Source organism: Geotrypetes seraphini, chromosome 4 (assembly GCF_902459505.1).
Source record: "Geotrypetes seraphini chromosome 4, aGeoSer1.1, whole genome shotgun sequence".
Taxonomy (NCBI): domain Eukaryota; kingdom Metazoa; phylum Chordata; class Amphibia; order Gymnophiona; family Dermophiidae; genus Geotrypetes; species Geotrypetes seraphini.
In genome coordinates this window covers 166,343,015-166,362,677 of record NC_047087.1, presented here as the reverse complement: position 1 = coordinate 166,362,677, position 19,663 = coordinate 166,343,015, and the positions used below count along the sequence as shown (strand labels likewise).

The window sequence follows — 19,663 nt, the reverse complement described above, 5'->3', positions numbered from 1 at the left end:
GAAGGCTTTCCTCTGACGTCAGCTCTGACATCGGAGGGAAGTCTTTTCTGGTCGGCTTAGGCAGAGTGGGGAAATGTAGGAAGGAGGGCATGGAATCCCTGTGGCGGCAGCAATTAATGAGGAAGGGGGTGGGGCGGGTGACCCACACAGTACCCCCAACAAGCGGTTCTGCATTACAGTACAAGGATGCACTAGAGCAGTGTCTCTCAAACTTTCTTAAGCCGGGGCAAACTAAAGGTAGTGGCCACGGCTTGAGGCACCCAAAAGTGCGCAGACGTCACTGTGATGACATCACGCATATGTATGACATCATCACATTGACGTCCGCACGTGTGCAGAGGCCCTCCAGATGGGCCCTGAGACGTGGGTCGTGCCAGCAGAGATGAGGTGCCAGGAGATGCCAGCAGAGATGAAGACCAGAGAGAAGGAGAGGTACTGGCGCCAGCTGATTGCCTACAGCAGTGTTTCTCAACTACTTCAAGCTATTACCCCTAAGTCTAACAAATATCAACTGAGTACCCCAAACACATCCCTAGGCCCACCCAAGCTCTGCCCCAGATCCCATCCCCTTTACTAATTGTAATGCAATTTTTTCCATTCATTTTTCATATATACACAATATACACAGTAGATATAAATTCTCAAAACTGACACAATTCAATCACTATATTGAAAATAAAATATTTTACCTACCAGCAATCCTCTGCAGATTGCTGTAATTAGCTTTAAAGCTGAGACCAGGAGGCCAGGGGGGAAGCCGGAGAACGCTAGAGAGAAGGGGGAAACATGCACACTTGGAATCTCAGGAGGCACACTAGTGTGCCTCAGCACACAGTTTGATATGCACTGCACTAGAGATACACCAAGATCTTTGGGATTCTTTGATATAGAGATACTGTGGAGATACCATGCAATTAAAGAAGTAGTTTTGGTACAATTCAGCAGTGCTGTGGGAGGTACAGTATATTGAATAAACATTTAGGGGAGGAATATATACAAGAGAGCTAATAAGGTTCGATGAAAGATGCCATGCTACTATTGCACCTCTACTCTATGGTTGACGTTTATATAATGGCTAGGCATATGCAGCCCCCAAATTTTCATTTTGTTTAGTTTCCTATCAGGTGCAAGTGTCAGAAATAGTGTGTGTTACAGGAAACTAGATGACATGGGAGGGTGGTGTCTGTCATTTCAGGTTAAAAACAATATGAAATGACCAGTTTGTGTAGCTAAGACTGAAATGGCCCTGGGCAAAAAAGTTAAGATGGGATCCCTATAACTCCATTACATCCGGGGAGGGGGGAGGGGGAGAAGAGGAGGACAAATCCTGTACAAAGCAAACACATTCCATACCTATATATAGAAAACCTGTCACAATAGAAATAGAAATTGAAACAAATGCAAAATATCAGAGATGCACATTTCCCAAAGCTGATATTAACAATTAATAATTTTTTTTTTAAAGTTCTTCTGTGTCTCTATCCATCCTGTTCGGTATCTCCCCTTTATGTCCTTGTCCCTATCCTCCCTCCATGTTCAGTGATTGTCCTTTCAGTGTCCATATCCTCCCTCTATATGCCTTTGTCCCTCACTGTACCCAACTTTGCCCCTCTTTCTTCCCTTCTCTCCACTAGTGCTGCCTGATTCAGGGAAAAAAATTTTGATTCTATTCAGCCTATTGAATCAATTTTTCAATTCCATTCGATTTTCCTGCCCAATTGTGTGGTTTTTTTCAAACGTCCTGGCAGGTTTATTTTGTAGCCTCTTCACCCACCCCACCCCCTTTGTCCTCTCGTACCCACGCTAGCGCTGTGGTGTAAACAAAACAAAACAAAAAAAGACTTTTCCTTTCTCTGAAAGGTCCTAGCTCACATTCGCTGTCTAACACCAACTCTGGCAGGATATACCGTATTTTCACGCATATAACGCGCACGTTATACGCGTTTTTACCTACCGCGCATACCCCTCGCGCGTTATACGCGTGAGCGCGGTATACAAAATTTTTTTTACATAGTTCCCACCCCGCCCGACGCCCGATTCACCCCCCCCAGCAGGACCGCTCGCACCCCCACCCCGAACGACCGCTCGCACGCGCTCCCACCCGCACCCGCATCCACGATCGGAGCAAGAGGGAGCCCAAGCCCTCTTGCCCGGCCGACTCCCCAACTCCCCGACAATATCGGGCCAGGAGGGAGCCCAAACCCTCCTGGCCACGGCGACCCCCTACCCCCACCCCGCACTACATTACGGGCAGGAGGGATCCCAGGCCCTCCTGCCCTCGACGCAAACCCCCCTCCCTCCAACGACCGCCCCCCCCAAGAACCTCTGACCGCCCCCCCAGCCGACCCGCGACCCCTCTGGCCAACCCCCACGACACCCCCACCCCCCTTCCCCGTACCTTTGGTAGTTGGCCGGACAGACGGGAGCCAAACCCGCCTGTCCGGCAGGCAGCCAACGACGGAATGAGGCCGGATTGGCCCATCCGTCCCAAAGCTCCGCCTACTGGTGGGGCCTAAGGCGCGTGGGCCAATCAGAATAGGCCCTGGAGCCTTAGGTCCCACCTGGGGGCGCGGCCTGAGGCACATGGGCCCAACCCGACCATGTGCCTCAGGCCGCGCCCCCAGGTGGGACCTAAGGCTCCAGGGCCTATTCTGATTGGCCCACGTGCCTTAGGCCCCACCAGTAGGCGGAGCTTTGGGACGGATGGGCCGATCCGGCCTCATTCCGTCGTTGGCTGCCTGCCGGACAGGCGGGTTTGGCTCCCGTCTGTCCGGCCAACTACCATAGGTACGGGGAAGGGGGGTGGGGGTGTCGTGGGGGTCGGCCAGGGGGGTCGCGGGTCGGCTGGGGGGGCGGTCGGAGGTTCTTGGGGGGGGCGGTCGTTGGAGGGAGGGGGGTTTGCGTCGAGGGCAGGAGGGCCTGGGATCCCTCCTGCCCGTAATGTAGTGCGGGGTGGGGGTAGGGGGTCGCCGTGGCCAGGAGGGTTTGGGCTCCCTTCTGGCCCGATATTGTCAGGGAGTCGGCGGTCCTTCGGGGTGGGGGTGCGAGTGGTCCTGCCGGGGGGGGGGATGTATCGGACGTCGGGGGGGTGAACGGAGAGTCGGGACAGCGCACGGAGAGTCAGGGCAGTGCATGGAAAGTCAGGGAGGGTGAACGGAGAGTCGGGACAGCGCACGGTGAGGCGGGGAGGGCGAAAGGAGAGTCGGGGTGGCCAGAGGAGAGTCGGGGTGGGCAAAGGACAGTCGGGCTGCATGCGCGGTATACCCGTGAGCGCGGTATACAAAAGTTTTTGTACATAAAATCGTGGTTTCTGCGCGCTATACCCGTGTGCGCGTTTTACATGGGTGCGCGTTATCTGCGTGAAAATACGGTACATTTCAAATATGACATATTGTAATCAGAAAAGAGAAAATAATATTATTTTTTCTACCTTTTGTTGTACGGTCATTATTCAAATCATGTTGGTCCCAGGCTAGGGTTACCAAATTTTCCAAAGCGCGGATGCCTTCCTGCTCGACACGATGTAGAGGAAAGCTTTTTAAAACCCGGACAAAGTACTGAGTTTTGAAAAGCTGTCCAGACCCCCAGACATGTCCTCAAAAGGAGAACATGTCCGGGGAAATCCAGACATCTGGTAACCCTATCCCAAGCTCTGGTTTCTGTTTGTTAACTCACTTGCCAGGATCTTCTGCCCATTTGATGTTTTTCTTCTTTCTCCATGCTCACCATCTATCTTCCATCTCTGTCCTCCTCTTCCATTTCCCTTCCCTTGGGAGTATGGCTCTCTTCAGCTACACCTACATCATCACACTGAGGATATCCCATAAAAATAATTAGTATTGTGCATTGGGTTTTATTTCTCTCTGTTTATATTTACACTGTTGCTTGGCATTTTTCTGAAAAAGTATGAGCTTGTTTTGCCCTGGGGTTATTAGGACTTAGGGCTAGATTCATTAAGGGCACAGATCGCATCGGATCCGATCTAAGTCCGGGGGGCTGATTCACAAATTGCCCTCATGCAAATAAGGGCGATCGGAATCATGCCCCCAACCAACTGAATTGGATTGCTGAACAGCGATCCTTGAGCATGCGCAGACCATCTGTAGATGGTCAGTGCATGTGCTGGCCTCCGTGCCTGGCAGAGCAGGAAATTTCTTTTTTATTTTGCTTTATTTTTTCTTCCCAAGTCCGTGGTTTTAACCTGCTTTAAGCCTGCAGGTTAAAATCATGGGCTTGCACTGCAGGAAAGGGTAGAAGAGTTGGGGCGGCAGGAGAGATTCGGAGTGAGAGCAGGGCGGCGAGTCGAGGTGGCAGGAGAGATTCGGAATGAGAGCAGGAGATGGGGCATGGATGGAATTTTACATCAGTAGAAATAATTTTTTTTTCCATTTAATTCAGAAAATCATGGCGTTCTGGCTTGCCCGGTCCCAGGCAAATGGAGAGCTAAAAACAGTGTGGGCAGGGGGATCTGTAAGTGAGCTAAACCTTGTATAGAAGAGGTACGTTTTTTATCCGATCTGTAGGATTATGGTGATTTGTTAAAGTTAACAAAACCAGCTGTGAGGCACAGTTACCTAAGAGCAGGAGATCGGGGCTGAGAACAGGAGTTTGGGGCAGGGAGCAGAAAAAGAGGGCAAAGAGCAGGGCGGAAAAAGGCAGGGCAGTCAGAAAGGACCTGAGTGACTGGTCCTCAGCAGTCGCTTATTTTTGGATTAGGTAGCTCACTTGGTGTCCCTCATTTTGTTTAGTGAATCGTTGTCTGCCTGCATTTGAACGCCGTTCCCCCTTACTCGCATGCGCAGATTGGAGGATGATCGGGACAGAGGTTAGTGAATCGGGTCGGAGGGAAATCGGGTCGCAAAGGGGTCACAAACCGATCTGTACATGATCGGTTTGCTTAGTGAATCTAGCCCTTAGTTTCCTTAGGACATTCAGTTCCCAAATAGTACACTCTTTTCTTTTTGTATGGCTTTCAGCAAAGGCAGATCTTGTTTGACAAACTTGCTGCACTTCTTCGAGGGAGTAAACAGGCAGATAAATAAGGGCGACCCGATCGACATTGTATATCTGGATTTTCAGAGGGCGTTTGACAAGGTTCCGCATGAATGACTACTTCAGAAAATTGCGAGCCATGGAATCGAAGGAGAAATACTCATGTGGATTAAAAACTGGCTGGAGCAAAGGAAACAGAGAGTGGGGGTAAATGGGCAATTCTCGGACTGGAAGAGCGTCACCAGTGATGTGCCGCAGGGCTCAGTGCTTGGAACCTTACTCTTCAACATCTTTATAAATGTTCTGGACATAGGTACGACGAGCGAGGTGATTAAATTTGCAGACGACACGAAGTTATTCAGAGTAGTGAAGATGCAGGGGGATTGCGAAGATCTACAACATGACATAACCAGGCTCAAGGAATGGGCATCGACATGGCAGATGAGATTCAACGTGGATAAGTGTAAAGTGATGCATGTCGGTATAAAAATCTCAGGCAAGAGTACAGGATGTCCGGGGCGGTTCTTGGAGAGACCTCCCAGGAAAGGGACTTGGGAGTTCTGATTGACAAGTCGATGAAGCCGTCTATGCAATGTGCGGCGGCGGTGAAAAGGGTGAACAGAATGCTAGAAATGATAAAGAAGGGGATCACGAACAGATCGTAGAAGGTTATCATGCCACTGTACCGGGCCATGGTGCACCATTACCTGGAGTACTGCGTACAGCACTGGTCGCCGTACATGAAGAAGGACACGGTACTACTCGAAAGGGTCCAGAGAAGAGCAACAAAGATGGTTAAGGGGTTGGAGGAGCTGCTGTACAGCGACAGATTAGAGAAACTGGGCCTCTTCTCCCTCGAACAGAGGAGATTGAGAGAGGATATGATCGAAACATTCAAGGTACTGAAGGGGATAGACTTAGTAGATAAGGATAGGTTGTTCACCCTCTCCAAGTTAGGGAGAACCAGAAGGCACTCTTTAAAGTTGAAAGGGGATAGATTCCGTACAAACGTAAGGAAGTTTTTCTTCACCCACGCTCTCCCGTTGGCTGTCATATTGTAAAACACCCTCCTGGGATTCAAGACAAAGTTAGACATGTTCCTACTGAACAAGGACTTATGCTGATAGGGCTAGTCTCAGTTAGGGCACTGGTCTTTGACAAAAAGGGCTGCCGCGTGAGCGGACTGCTGAGCATGATGGACCACTGGTCTGGCCCAGCAGTGGCATCTCTTATGTTTCAAGTTTCAAGTTTATTTTTTAACTTATTGAATCGCTTAATTTAATTTGCTAAGCGATTTACAAATAAAAATTAAAACAAAGGTGTTTTTATGTTTTACTGCACAGACTGACTAAAGCCAGCATTAAAACTCCATTGTCCACTTTGGCTTACCCTACTCAAGCAGAAGAAAAAAAGTTCACACTTTTGCCTCTTTGTTTTCCCCTATGTGATCAGCCAGCTGGTGAAAAGTTCTAGGTCACCTACCTACCCTTGAAGAATCCTATAGTCGCTTTTGAGCACATTTCCAGGGTTCTCCTCCCTTTGACCCGACTCCCAGCTCTTAACTTTAAGTACGTACTCTTTTCTACTCGGTTCTAGATTAATTTATGTCCATTCCTTCAGGGTAAATTGAGAAGTCTCTGGGTCTCTCCATGATCTCTTGGGCTCTCAGATGTTTCTGGTTCTGTGTAAAATCTGGGAGCTAAATCCTGAGAGTTTCTTATGTTTTTTCAACAGAAGAGCAAGTGGGGAGTGAGATAGGTCACATCAACCTTGGAGTAGGCAATCTTTATTTATATAAATAAAGTCACAATAATAATACACATAAATTCACTTCAAAATTCACATAAAAAAGTCCAAATGTTTGAAAGTCCTGGTAGGAAATTATGCGATCCAACATGGTCCATGTTTCAAGGGTGTAGTATATAAATCTGCCCACTAGATTATATTACATTTGTGATTTCTATTCAGATTGATGTGAAAAAATTGCACCTTTCTAATAATGACTAATTTTCACTAAGTTTTTCTAACGCAAATCAGTGTGGGAAGTATATATTCAAAAAGCTTTAACTCTTTTCTCTTTCTAGAAACAACAGATCCTGTAAGTGTGGCAGAAGCCATGAAGGAGGTTGAGAAACAACTAAAGGGACATGGACTGAATGTGCTGATAAATAACGCAGGGATATTGCAAGAGAGTTCACTGGAATCAGTGGATGAAAAAGATTTGCTGAATGTCTTTACAACTAATGTGGTTGGGCCAATGTTGGTGACCAAGGTAACATACTGTGTTTCCCCGAAAATAAGACAGTGTGTTATATTAATTTTGGGTCCAAAAAACATACTAGGGCTTATTTTAGAGGGATGTCTTATTTTTTTCATTTAAGAATGGATAGAAACCTCAAACGTTATATAACCAAAACAAAAACAGGTTTCTGAACCAGAATGAACACAGGTAGGTCTGGTCTCGGTTAGGGCACAGGTCTTTGACCTGGGGGCCGCCACGTGAGCGAACTGCTGGGCGCGATTTACCACTGGTCTGACCCAGCAGCGGCAATTCTTATGTTCTTATGTGATCAAATAATAATCGAGAGGAAAAGACCTCAGATTCCTGCACCAACATAGAATATGAATTCAAAGTGGTTAAAGCAAGGACAGGTTTTCTTTCATCGGTCAAAAACCTCTCATAACTGATCAAAAAAAGCAAGTGAATTATGCACTATATAATTGCTCAAACGATCAGCTGTGAATAAATTAATGCATTTATCTTTGGTGCTGATAAGAGCCCGATGGGACCCGTTTCGCCAAGTTGTTTGGCTTCGTCGGGGGACTTTTTGAAAACTGCAAAGAAAAAAGTGTAGTCACATACAACGTATGAACTAAACAGTTGTTAAATAATTAAATAGAAATAGTACTCACTGTGTTCAGTTAAACTGCTACTGCTTATCAAAAATGGCGCTGGTAACTTACTGAATGCTGCGCATGCACACTTATACTCAGTTCAAATGATGTCATACATCAGCTGATGATACCAGCGGAAAGCACTACTGAATTCCAAAAACACCGCTGAATTCAGAAAAAGAATGCCAACCCACAGTGCTATTGAGCCCAGATGGTTTCAATGTATCTAAACAAAAATTTCATCTGGCTTCATGCTGGAGTAACTTTTTCTGGCGATCACCTCCCCGCTCATGTTTCACTTCTCTATCAATGCATAGCCACCTAAGATGCTTGAATTCATGATGAAACTCTATGCAGTGCTCAACTAAAGGTGCATTTACTTTTTTTAGTTTTAAATTAGACTTGTGCTCACTCATCCAGATTTTAAATGAATGGGTTGACTTGCCTACATAGAGTTTAGCACAGGTACAAATGACAATATAGATGATAATCAGTATTACAGGTTAAAAAAATGTTTATCTGATATTCTTTACTGTCCCCAGGGTTGATGAACGTTTTACCTTGTCCTATCAAGGAACAAATGCTACGTGAATCGCATTTGTAAAATATAAACTTAATAAATTTTATTGAACTTAAAAAAAAAATTCCACTCCTCTACGATTATACCATGTTCTCAGTATCAAAATGCCTAGATTATATAAAGATAATAGAATATTAGTAGACACATGGAAAACATTAAGATATGTGAGAAATTTAACACCTATTCCAATTCACAAATCAACAAATCAAACTATATTGCTGAACTCCAAGATTCAAATTGGCGGATTTAAGGTCATCTGGAAATATTGGATGATTTCAGGCATATGTGTATTAGATGATGTTATTTCTAATGGCAAGCTGCTTGATTTTTCACAGTTGCAACATAAATATGGTCTCAATAAATCACAAAGTTTTAGATGGATGCAACTAAAGCAGGCCATTCAGGCGGGGTTCCCTGAATGGAAAAATCTTAATAATCATTATAGTCTGGGGTTCTTATGCGTTCAGGTGGACTTCCTGGGGCACCAGGCTGCCCAGTGGTATAAATTGTTAACTGGTTAAAGTTTTACAATCTTAAGCCAGCAATACAAGATATAGAGTTTATAGCCTGCTTGGCAATTGCAAGTTTAACATCTATCGTTATTACCGTTCTGACACTATTGAGCAATGTGATGATTGGGTGGTGAGGTGGTTACATCTGCCTTCATGTCTCTGAGCATTAGTTTCAATAGCAGTTGAAGGATATTTTTTTTAGTTCATTGTAAAGGAAAATAGAGTGACTACTTTATAATACTTGACATATTTCCTTTGAGTCACTCAACATTAGCATGTTGGTTGAGTTATCTGCCCTATTTTTTTGATTTTTGACTGAGGCTGCAAAAAATCATGGCAGCCATTTTGAGGATGCTTCTGCTTTGGGCAGGAATGAGTGGGATATGCTCCTGGCCCCATTGTCCCCACTGGACCACCAGGGATCTGAGATAGGCTTAATGTTGTGAACTGGGGGAAGAATTAATGGGAAGAAGGGGGCTGTTTCAGAGACAGGAAAGGGCTCCGAGGGGTAAGAAATGAACTTAGAAAGGTATGCAGGTCCTGGCTGATATTCAGACAGGACCATTACAACTGTCTTATGCAAGCCTCAGCTGAATATTAGCTGCGGCCTGCATAAGCTCTGGTGGCCAAAGCACATGTTATTAGCCCTGTATATTCAGTGCCAGTGTCCGCACATGGCCTGTCACTAAATTTCCAGGGCTACTTTAGCTAAATGCTGCCAGCTGAATAGTACCTCTTGTGTTTTTCTAAATATTCTTCCAATTGCTTAGCTACAATTCCCTCCATTACCTTAGGGGTCCTTTTATCAAGCTTGCGCTAGCGGGGTTAGCGCGTTGGACATTTCATCACACGCTAATCCCCGCGGCTGGCTAAAAAACTAATGCCTGTTCAATGCAGGCGTTAGCGGCTAATGCAGCAAAGCGGTTTAACTCGCGTTAAACCCCTACTACAGCTTCATAAAAGGACCCCTTTTTGAAAAAAGGATTGTTTGTTCTAGGTCTCTAACTAGCCAGATCATAATTATTCTTCAAAATTGATTTAAGTAGCTTGGTACCATAACATATGGAAATAATCCATGTTGTAACCATCTACTAAATATGAAAAAAGCCATTCTTTGAAAAGTGAGGACACGGTTTTTAACACGTAACATGGATGTTCGTGTTGCATTTATTGCTGTTGTAACTCACCTCAAACTCCACTTTGGAGGATTTGGCGGGATATAAGACTACAAATAGCCAGTTCACAGTGATGCATCAAAAATCTTTTCTCTAATACCACTATCTCATCAAGTTCTGTCTTGTAACATTTTTCCCAGATATGATCTCCTGTTATGTGCGGTCAGCTAGTGATGGAGAAACATGGCAATAGCTGTTACTGTGGGAGAGTGTTACCCAGTGGTTTAACTGTACAATCTATCATTTGAAATCTAATGGTTTGATATATTACTGTTTTTTGTTTACTTTTATTATTCTTTCCAAAAAGACAGAACTTTTGGGTACCGCTCCATTCAAATCACACCTTCCCTTTCCCCTCTGTCACAGACACACACACAGACAACATAGATATATAATACATACTATACATACAAACACAGACATGCAGAGCGGTTGGAAAGAGTTCTGTGAATTATGCTCTGCGTATTTTCCTTACTTATTTTGTAAATAAAACTTTATTTAGGATGCGTTTTGTGTTGTTTGTCCTGGGTGCTAAAAACCTAAATTGTATGCACCCAAATTGTATTTTCAAATCTGCATGCATAATGCTACCTAGAAGTGAAGACCAGTTCCACAGAACAATTTATAGTCTGGAAAAGTCATATTTTCAGCTTAGATGTTTATTATGTCTTATTTTTATATTTCTCCTGTGGTGCCCTGTCCTTCCATCCGTATTTTCAAAGTTAACACATTTGGGGCTCCTTTTACGAAGGCGCGTTGGCGGTTTAACGCACATAATAGCGTATGCTAAACCACCGGCCGTGCTAGCCGCTACTGCCTCCTCTTGAGCAGGCGGTAGTTTTCTGGCTAGCGCGGAGGTTAGCGTGTGATTAATAGTCACGCACGTTAAGCCCGCTAACGCGGCTTCGTAAAAGGAGCCCTTGGTTGCTTGTCTTTGAAAGCACACCAGCTGATATTCAGCGAGCAAAAGTCAGTGTTTTTATGTCTGTATTCCCGGGGCTTTATTTCCGGATATTCACTGCCGGGCCATGTCTGGGCGCTGGCATTGAATATGTGGTTTTAGATTGGCTGCTAAAGCTTTTGAAGTAAAGTGCAGTATTTCAGCCCTTGACCCTATAAGCCGAACTGCTTAAAGATAGGACTACTATTTATGCAGCCCAGTTTATACAGTTCTCTTAAGTGGTCAAGGTCTGAATATTAGCACTTAACTGCATAAGTCCTAATTCACCTCTCAGAATGCCCAAATGTTTCAGCGTAGGCGCTATAAGCGAATAGTCAGCAATGCTAACTGGTTAAGTTCTGCTGAATGTCGGCAGTTAACCAAAGACAAGCGATTTACCGTATTTTCACGCAGATTACGCGCACCCGTGTAAAACGCGCACACGGGTATAGCGCGCAGAAACCACAATTTTATGTACAAAAACTTTTGTATACCGCGCTCACGGGTATACCGCGCATGCAGCCCGACTGTCCTTTCGCCCGCCCCGACTCTCCTCTGGCCACCCCGACTCTCCTTTCGCCCTCCCCGACTCTCCGTGTGCTGTCCAGACTATCCGTTCACCCTCCCTGACTTTCCGTGCACTGCCCCGCCTCTCCGTGCGCTGTCCCGACTCTCCGTTCACCCTCCCTGACTTTCCGTGCACTGCCCCGCCTCTCCGCGCGCTGTCCCGACTCTCCGTTCACCCGCCCTGACTTTCCGTGCACTGCCCCGACTCTCCGTGCGCTGTCCCGACTCTCCGTTCACCTGCCCTGACTTTCCGTGCACTGCCCCGCCTCTCCGTGCGCTGTCCCGACTCTCCTTTCGCCCGCCCTGCCCTGCTCCCAGCTCTGTAAGCATGCGCAATGGTCTGAGCATGCTTACCGCTTAGTTTTCTCCAAGGCTGTTTTTCTGGTGGTGTGCTTTTCACCACGTGGTTGTGGCCCCCCTCTACCCGACCATGTGCCTCAGGCCGCGCCCCCAGGTGGGACCTAAGGCTCCAGGGCCTATTCTGATTGCCCACGCGCCTTAGGCCCCACCAGTAGGCGGAGCTTTGGGACGGATGGGCCAATCCGGCCTCATTCCGTCGTTGGCTGCCTGCCGGACAGGCGGGTTTGGCTCCCGTCTGTCCGGCCAACTACCAAAGGTACGGGGAAGGGGGGTGGGGGTGTCGTGGGGGTCGGCCAGGGCGGTCGCGGGTTGGCTGGGGGGGCGGTCGGAGATTCTTGGGGGGGGGCGGTCGTTGGAGGGAGGGGGGTTTGCGTCGAGGGCAGGAGGGCCTGGGATCCCTCCTGCCCGTAATGTAGTGCGGGGTGGGGGTAGGGGGTCGCCGTGGCCAGGAGGGTTTGGGCTCCCTCCTGGCCCGATATTGTCGGGGAGTTGGGGAGTCGGCCGGGCAAGAGGGCTTGGGCTCCCTCTTGCTCCGATCGTGGATGCGGGTGCGGGTGGGAGCGCGTGCCAGCGGTCGTTCGGGGTGGGGGTGCGAGCGGTCCTGCTGGGGGGGGGTGAATCGGGCATCGGGCGGGGTGGGAACTATGTAAAAAAAATTTTGTATACCGCGCTCATGCGTATAATGTGCGAGGGGTATGCGCGGTAGGTAAAAACGCGTATAACGCGCGCGTTATATGCGTGAAAATACGGTAAGCAGACTGGAGCCTTTCCTGCCTACTTAAATCATTTTCAATATCACTGGGCAGTTTTCAAAGCTCTCATTCCAGTGCCAAAACTAATGGTTGTGGTGCCTGGGATACAACTGCAGGAAGCACTACAGACCAGTACCAGAAGCATCCTAAAAGTACAGCTTCTGGGACACTCCCGAATCACCCTGCTCTAATTCCAGCTCTACCTCTTTTAATCTCACTAAGTAGCATATTGGATCGAAGTAGCCTTTCTGGAGGCATGTTTTAAGTGGGATTAGAAACAGTGCACCTAAATTGTATTTTCAAATGTATAATGCTCCCGAGATATTTCACTTCTAGAAAAGGTATTTTATCAGTTATGTCCAGTTTCTTGAAACTTTTCCCCTAGGCACAAGTTTGAAAATTGCCTCTAATGTGTAATTTCCCCTAATGTGTAATTTTTTTGCAGGCATTCCTACCCTTGCTGAAGAAAGCAGCTCAAGAGAACCCTCAGGGAGAAATGAATTGGACTAGAGCTGCTATGATAAATATGTCATCAGTGGGGTCATCTATAGAAAAAACTTCAGAAACCTTTCTCTGGTGGCCGTTACTTTCCTACCGTTGCAGCAAGGTATGGAATTCCAACCAGAGACAAGCTAGTAACATTATTCATTTCTTTTCTGCTCTACCTCAGTCCCTTCTATATGCCTTGGGGGGAATTCGGTAAAATATTTTCTAGTGCAATAGACACATCATTCTGGGTAGTCAATCCCTTGTTATGAGAATCTGTGCAGAGCCTCATTTACATTTTCCTCTCCACCCCCACTTCACTTTGGGCTGCCCTGCAAGTGCTCAGTTTCACTCTCTACATGCGAGATGATAGGAGCCTGTCTCTAATGCTCATGTTTATTTTTCTTTACTTGTGGGATTTTATAATCCAGTTGTGAGACTTTTTAGTGCTGCAATGGCTCCTCATTTCAGAACATCTCTGGCTGTGGAAGGACGCAGACTCTGAGGGGCAGCCTGCTATGCAGGGCACCAGATTGCCAGCTTGCATTAATAGTCCAGAGTTCACCTTAGCGCGGCTGCCATACTTATTCCTAAGCAGAGTCAGCAGCTGCGCTGAAATGCAGGAAGGTCCCACGACGATTGTGGCTGCTGGCTTTGCTGAGGAAGACTTAAGTGATGTCGGGGGGGGGAGGGGCTAGGCCGGCAGCCACAGTCATCATGGAACCTTGCCACAACTCCCTACGTCTGCCAGCCCACCCCATCTGATGTCACTTACGTCTTCCGAAGCAGAGGCAGCAGAAGCAGTCATCGCGGAACCTTGCTGGTTTGGAGGGAAAGAGGAGCATAGAAGGTTGCTGGAGGGAGAGAAAGGGGGTCAGGGTGGTATGGAAGGGTGGTGGAGGGAGAGAAAGGGGCAGGGTGGTATGGAAGGGTGGTGGAAGGAGAGAAAGGGGACAGATGATGATGGAATTGGTATACAGGGAAAGGGGAGAAAGACATAAGGGGAAGAATACTGATGGAATTGGGTTAGAGGAAAAGAAAGGGGCAGATTCTGATGGAATTGGTTTGCAGAGAAAGAGGAGATAGACATAAGGGGGAAGGATACTGATGGAATTGGGTTGGAGGGAAAGAAAGGGGGAAGATGCTGATGGAAGTTGAGGAAGGGAGAGGAGAGAGTGAAATGCTGGACCATGGGGGTGTGGGAGAGGGAAGGAAAGAAGAGGAGAGGAGAGAAGAGAGATGCCAGACCATTGGAGGAGGGAAGGGAAGAAGATGGATGCCAGACTAATGGGGGTGAAGGGAGAGATGGAAGGGTATAAAGTTTCTGGAAGGGGAATAAAAAGAGAGAAGATTCCATATAGAAAGGGCAGAAAGAGGGTAGACAGTGGATGAAAGGAAGAAAGTGATAAGAAGATGAGGAAAGCAGAAACCAGCGAAGACAAGGTAGAAAAAAAAAAATTCTATTTATTTATTTATTTGCTTTAGGGGAGATGCATTGCTGTTTTTGTGGTGTGGCATTGTATGCAGAGTCCAGCTTCTTGGTGGTTCAATTTAACCTTTGTCTACATATTTCTATTTTTTCTCCCCTTTTACAAAACTGTAGAGTGTTTTTTAGCGTTGGCCGTGGTGGTAACAGCTCTGATGCTAAGAATTCTATGAGAGTCTGAGCTGTTACCACCATGGCTAAGGGGGAAGGGTTAGTTTGTGATTACATATTCCATACTAGGCGAAGGTGTTTCTGTGTTCTGTGTGTTCGAAAGATGGTTTGCTGTTAGGATTGACTGTGCAGGATTGATCTACTAGTCTGGCTTGTTTAGTTTTACAATGGTGTATTGATGTTGTACTGCTCACTGCGGTATGTAAGATGCTGCCTTTTCCTAGATTTGTGCTGGATGGCTGCCCATGAACCATCCATGTCCGTGCCACACAGCACATGAGAGGGGTGGGAGCCACCGGCTTAGCCTCCCCTAGTCCCTCTGTGGGTATGGGATCACAGATGGCTCGAGGGCCAGGTCTGAAATCCCAGTTAGAGCGGGGAAATGGAGAAAGTATGTCCCTGACAAAGCACAACCGTCAAACCCCAGAATAGATGATAAGAGCGCCTGTAGGGGCCCTATGGGCTGCCTGGACAGGGTTTTGCTCAGGAATTTATCAGTATGAAATACAAAGTGTACTTGAATTACAGCGGCCAGAGTGACTCCTCAGGAATTGTAGTACTGGTTGTGACAGGGGTTTCCCCTCCTAAGAGCACTTTTCCCCCTCAGCAGAGCCATGAGAAAGAGGGTGGGGGGTCCAGTCAGAAGAGGACTGGGATGAAGTGGATTCTTTATCTATGCCTTTACTGTCCCAGTCTGGGTCCTCAGTAGTCGGGGATACTGTCTCTCACCTCAATCTGGCAATATTAATCTCGCTTCTCAACAACACTTTACCACAAATGTAACCCATCTTGCTGTAAGCTGCAATGATTCCCTGTTAAAAATTGCAGGATATAAGAAGTGTATTGTATTGAAGGCTCAGATCTTGATCAGGTAGCAGCCCTGGATCTTGGAGAGGACCCTAATGTGTGCAGGCTGTTTAAGCCGATAGCACTGTTGGAGTTAATTACAGAGTCTCTTCATGAATTAAAGATAGAGACTTCTCAGTCCTCTACTGCTCAGAGCTTGTTATAAGCAGCCTTAAAGCTCAGACAATATTCTTTCCCTCCCATCCAGATATTACTAAAATGTTAACTGACCATTGGGAGGCCCTGGAGGGACCCCCTGCAAGTGGGTATGGCTAAGCTTTATTCGATAGATGCAGATTTTAATCAGGTGTTCCTGCTACGGAAGGTAGACTTCCTAATGGCGCAGGTTACAAAGTGTAACTCTTCCCTCCCTAGCGAAGGAAGAGTGGTGTTGAAAGATGCCCATGACCGCAGGCTGGATTTCATCTTTAAGAGGCAATTTAAAGCCGCAGTGTTGGGGTTGAAGGCAGCAGCAGCAGCCTCATATATCACACATGCTTGCCACTCGAAGTTGTGCTATGCTACAGGTGTGGATGTCGACATGGATCACCAGTTCCTTATGTTGGGAGTGGATTATATGGCAGATGCTCTTTATGATCTCTTCAGAATTCTTAGCAAGGACTCTGCTTATGCCATTTCTGCCCACAGAATGCTGTAGATCAGGCAGTGGGTGGGGGGATTCTTACTCCAAGGCTACTCTGAGCAAATTACCATTCAAGGGTCAATTACTCTTTGGCAAGGGGCTGGATGATATTATGGCCAGCGTACAGGATCATAAGCCAAAATCTCTACTGGATAGCAGGCCAAGTGTCTCCAGGGGGTCAGGGCAAGCTAATTTTCGTGACTCCAGGTGATTTCACCAGTACATGGGAGGACTTTCTGGTTAGAGGTCTTATCAAGGCTCAAGGCAAAGATTTGGAGGGGCCAAGCAGCCCCAGTCTTCAAGATCCTGCTCTGCAGCAGCCCCCAAGAAGCAGTTATGACACCAAGACAACAGTCGTATCTCCACAGATTTGGGCAGAGATTACCTCAGACTGCTGCGTATTGGACATCATTCAGGAGGGGTACAAGCTCAAGTTCTTTCGTCCCCTCCCAGACCTCTTTGTGGATTCTCCAGCAGGAAGACCAGACAAAGAGGTCAGAGTTCAAGCTACTCTGCAAAGGCTACTAGACCTAACAGCCATAGAGCCTGTCTAGTGGCCTTATTTTAATTGCACCTTATAGCTTCTCTGAAGTATATTGATATTTCCTTTCCTTTTGTTTTTTCCTTGAATGTCTTACTTATTATCAAATAATTTGTATTTCCTTTCCCTACCTCTCCTTGTGTTTTAATGGGTTGTAATGTTAGTTTATAATTAGTCTTGCAAGACTTAGCTTTTGTCATTTGTTGTATTGTTCCCTAAATTTTGTAATTTTATTGATATGTACATTGCTTAGAATTCTGATTAAGCAATCAATCAAATCCTTATTAAACTTGAAACTTGAAGAAGAGTCAGGCTTAGACAGATACTCCATATACTTCATCTTGCCCAAAAGAGACTCAGAAGACTGGAGACCGATCCTAGATCTGAAAGCAATCAATGCAACCCTCAAGATACCATGCTTCCTTATGGAAATGGTGAGGTCGTTCATTGCCTTGGTGGCGCCAAGGGAATTCTTTCCTCTCTGGATTTGACAGAGGCCTATCTACATATCCCCATCTTTCCGGATCACATGAAGTTCTTGATAGTTTATATTCTGGAACAACATTACAGTTCTCAAGCTTATTGTTTAGACTGGCCATAGTGTCATGCACTTTCACCAAGGTGATGGCTGTAGTAGCAGCACATCTTTGCAGGGACAGAATACAGTTACATCCTTAACTGAATGATTGTCTAATTCAAGCTCCATCCAAAGCCAAAAGGACAGCAGTAGAGCATGTGATCAAGCTTCTGCAGAGTATGAGCTGGGTGATAAATTTCTGAAAGGGTCACTTGCAGCCCACGCAGTTACTGGAGTACCTGGGCATTCGGTTCAATATGAAGGAGAACAATGTCTTTCTACCAGAAGCTCGCAAAGCCAAGCTTATGTGTCAGATCTGAGACTTTTGGAACAGGCCGATGCCGACAGCTTAGCATTACTTACAGGTGCTGGGATTAATGGTGGCAGCAATAGATGTGGTCCTTTGGGCAAGAACACATTTATGCCCTCTCCAGGATGTACTCCTATCTCGTTGATCTCCATAAATAGATGCATTGCAGATGTCTCTTCCTTGGACACCAGAACAGCGTCATAGTCTGAACTGGTGGCTAGAGCCTCAGTCTATCCTGTGTAGTGGTGCTTTGCATTTCCACGGGTCATATGACAGATGCCAGCCTGTATGGTTGGGGAGCACATTGCAAGGAGTATCCCATGCAGGGACGTTTGTCAGCATTTCAAAGGAAGTGTTCGATCTACCGGTTAGAGCTGAGAGCCATTATTCTAATCATGAAGGTGCTCAGAAATTATTTATAGAACTTAGTGGTGAGAGTCCTCTCCAAAAATGCAATGGCGGTGGACTGTGTCAGTTGTCAAGGAGGCACCATGAGTGCTCCACTAAGCTAGGAGTCTTAACAGTTGTTTCAGTGGGCGGAGATCCCCTTGTTGGCTCTCAGCAGCACGTCATGAGAGTAGACAATATACAAGCGGATTTTCTCATCTGACAGACCACATATGCTTGAAAATGGGCTCTATCTCTGGAAGCTTTGACTGGATTGTGAGACAGTGGGAGCGCCCAACGTTTGATCTGATGGCATCAATGACTAACAAGAAAGTGGCTCGGTTCTTCAGCTGAAGACTCAAGCCCGGAAGCACTGGCTTGGACACCCTGGTACAGCCATGGCTACAGGCAGCACTTATGTACATGTTCTCTCCGTGGCCCATAATAGGAAGATTTCTGAGGAGAATAATTCTGGTGGTTCTGGACTGGCTGAGATGACCGTAGTATGCAGGAAGGGTCCATCTATAGAGGGACCAGGGTCTCAGGCTACCCTGTCATCTGGGGTTGCTCACATAGGGGCCAATTGCCCTGGAGGATTGCTTTGGTTTTAAGGCATGGCTCTTGAGTGAGTGGCCAAGAAGCTGTCAACATTGACCACCTATGTGAAAGCCTGGAAGTGTTTCCAGGTCTGGTGTGCACAGAAGAGGGCAGACCTGGTCAGGGCCCAGATTTCTTTGATTTTAACATTCCTTTAAGAGGGTCTTGTGAAAGGCCTGGTGGCTGGCTCCCTCATGGTGCAAATAGTGTGTCTTTCCTGCTTCAGAACTCAGGCTAACACAAGAACATTGCCTCTTACCTGGATGTGTCAAGATTTTTGAAGGAAGCATTACACCTACATCCTCTAGTATGGCAACCATTTTGAACATGAAGTCTTAATTTTGCCTTACTAGAGAAGGCATCATTGATGGACTTGATGGATAAGACCATGTTTCTGGTGGTGGTCACCTCAGCATGATGAGTGTCAGAACTGCAGGTATTATCCTGCAGAGAACCCTTCCTCAGGATTTCGGAGAATGGGTAGCACTGTATATAGTCCCCTCTTTCTTACCCAAGATAGTCTCGAGTTTCCATGTCAACCAGGAAGTATGGCTACCTGCCTTCATGTCCTCGGGATCCAAGATGAGTGACAAAATCCTGAAATTGCTGGATGTCTGCAGAGTGTTGCTTTAGTATCTGGATGTCACAAATGAGTTAAGACTGTCAGATCATCTCTTTGTGCTAGCAGGATCTGCCTGCTGGGGCTGTCTGGCCCCCAAGGTGACCATTTCAAGATGGATTCATATGGCCATTTCTGCAGTCTATATCAGGAGCAGAAAGCACCCTCCCATCTCCTTAAAGGTGCATTCCACTAGGGGGTGTCGCATTCTCCTGGATAGAAGCTAG

General features: G+C 46.6%; 1 protein-coding gene across 1 annotated transcript in view; it reads left to right on the top strand.

Moving 5' to 3' along the window:
- LOC117360033 (C-factor-like) overlaps positions 1–19,663 on the top strand; it is a 65,821-nt gene that overhangs the window by 33,422 nt on the left and 12,736 nt on the right. Inside the window, exons 3-4 of the mRNA XM_033943603.1 lie at positions 7,077–7,264; positions 13,219–13,380. Coding sequence (XP_033799494.1) covers positions 7,077–7,264; positions 13,219–13,380 — 350 coding nt within the window. The remainder of the gene's footprint in view (positions 1–7,076; positions 7,265–13,218; positions 13,381–19,663) is intronic.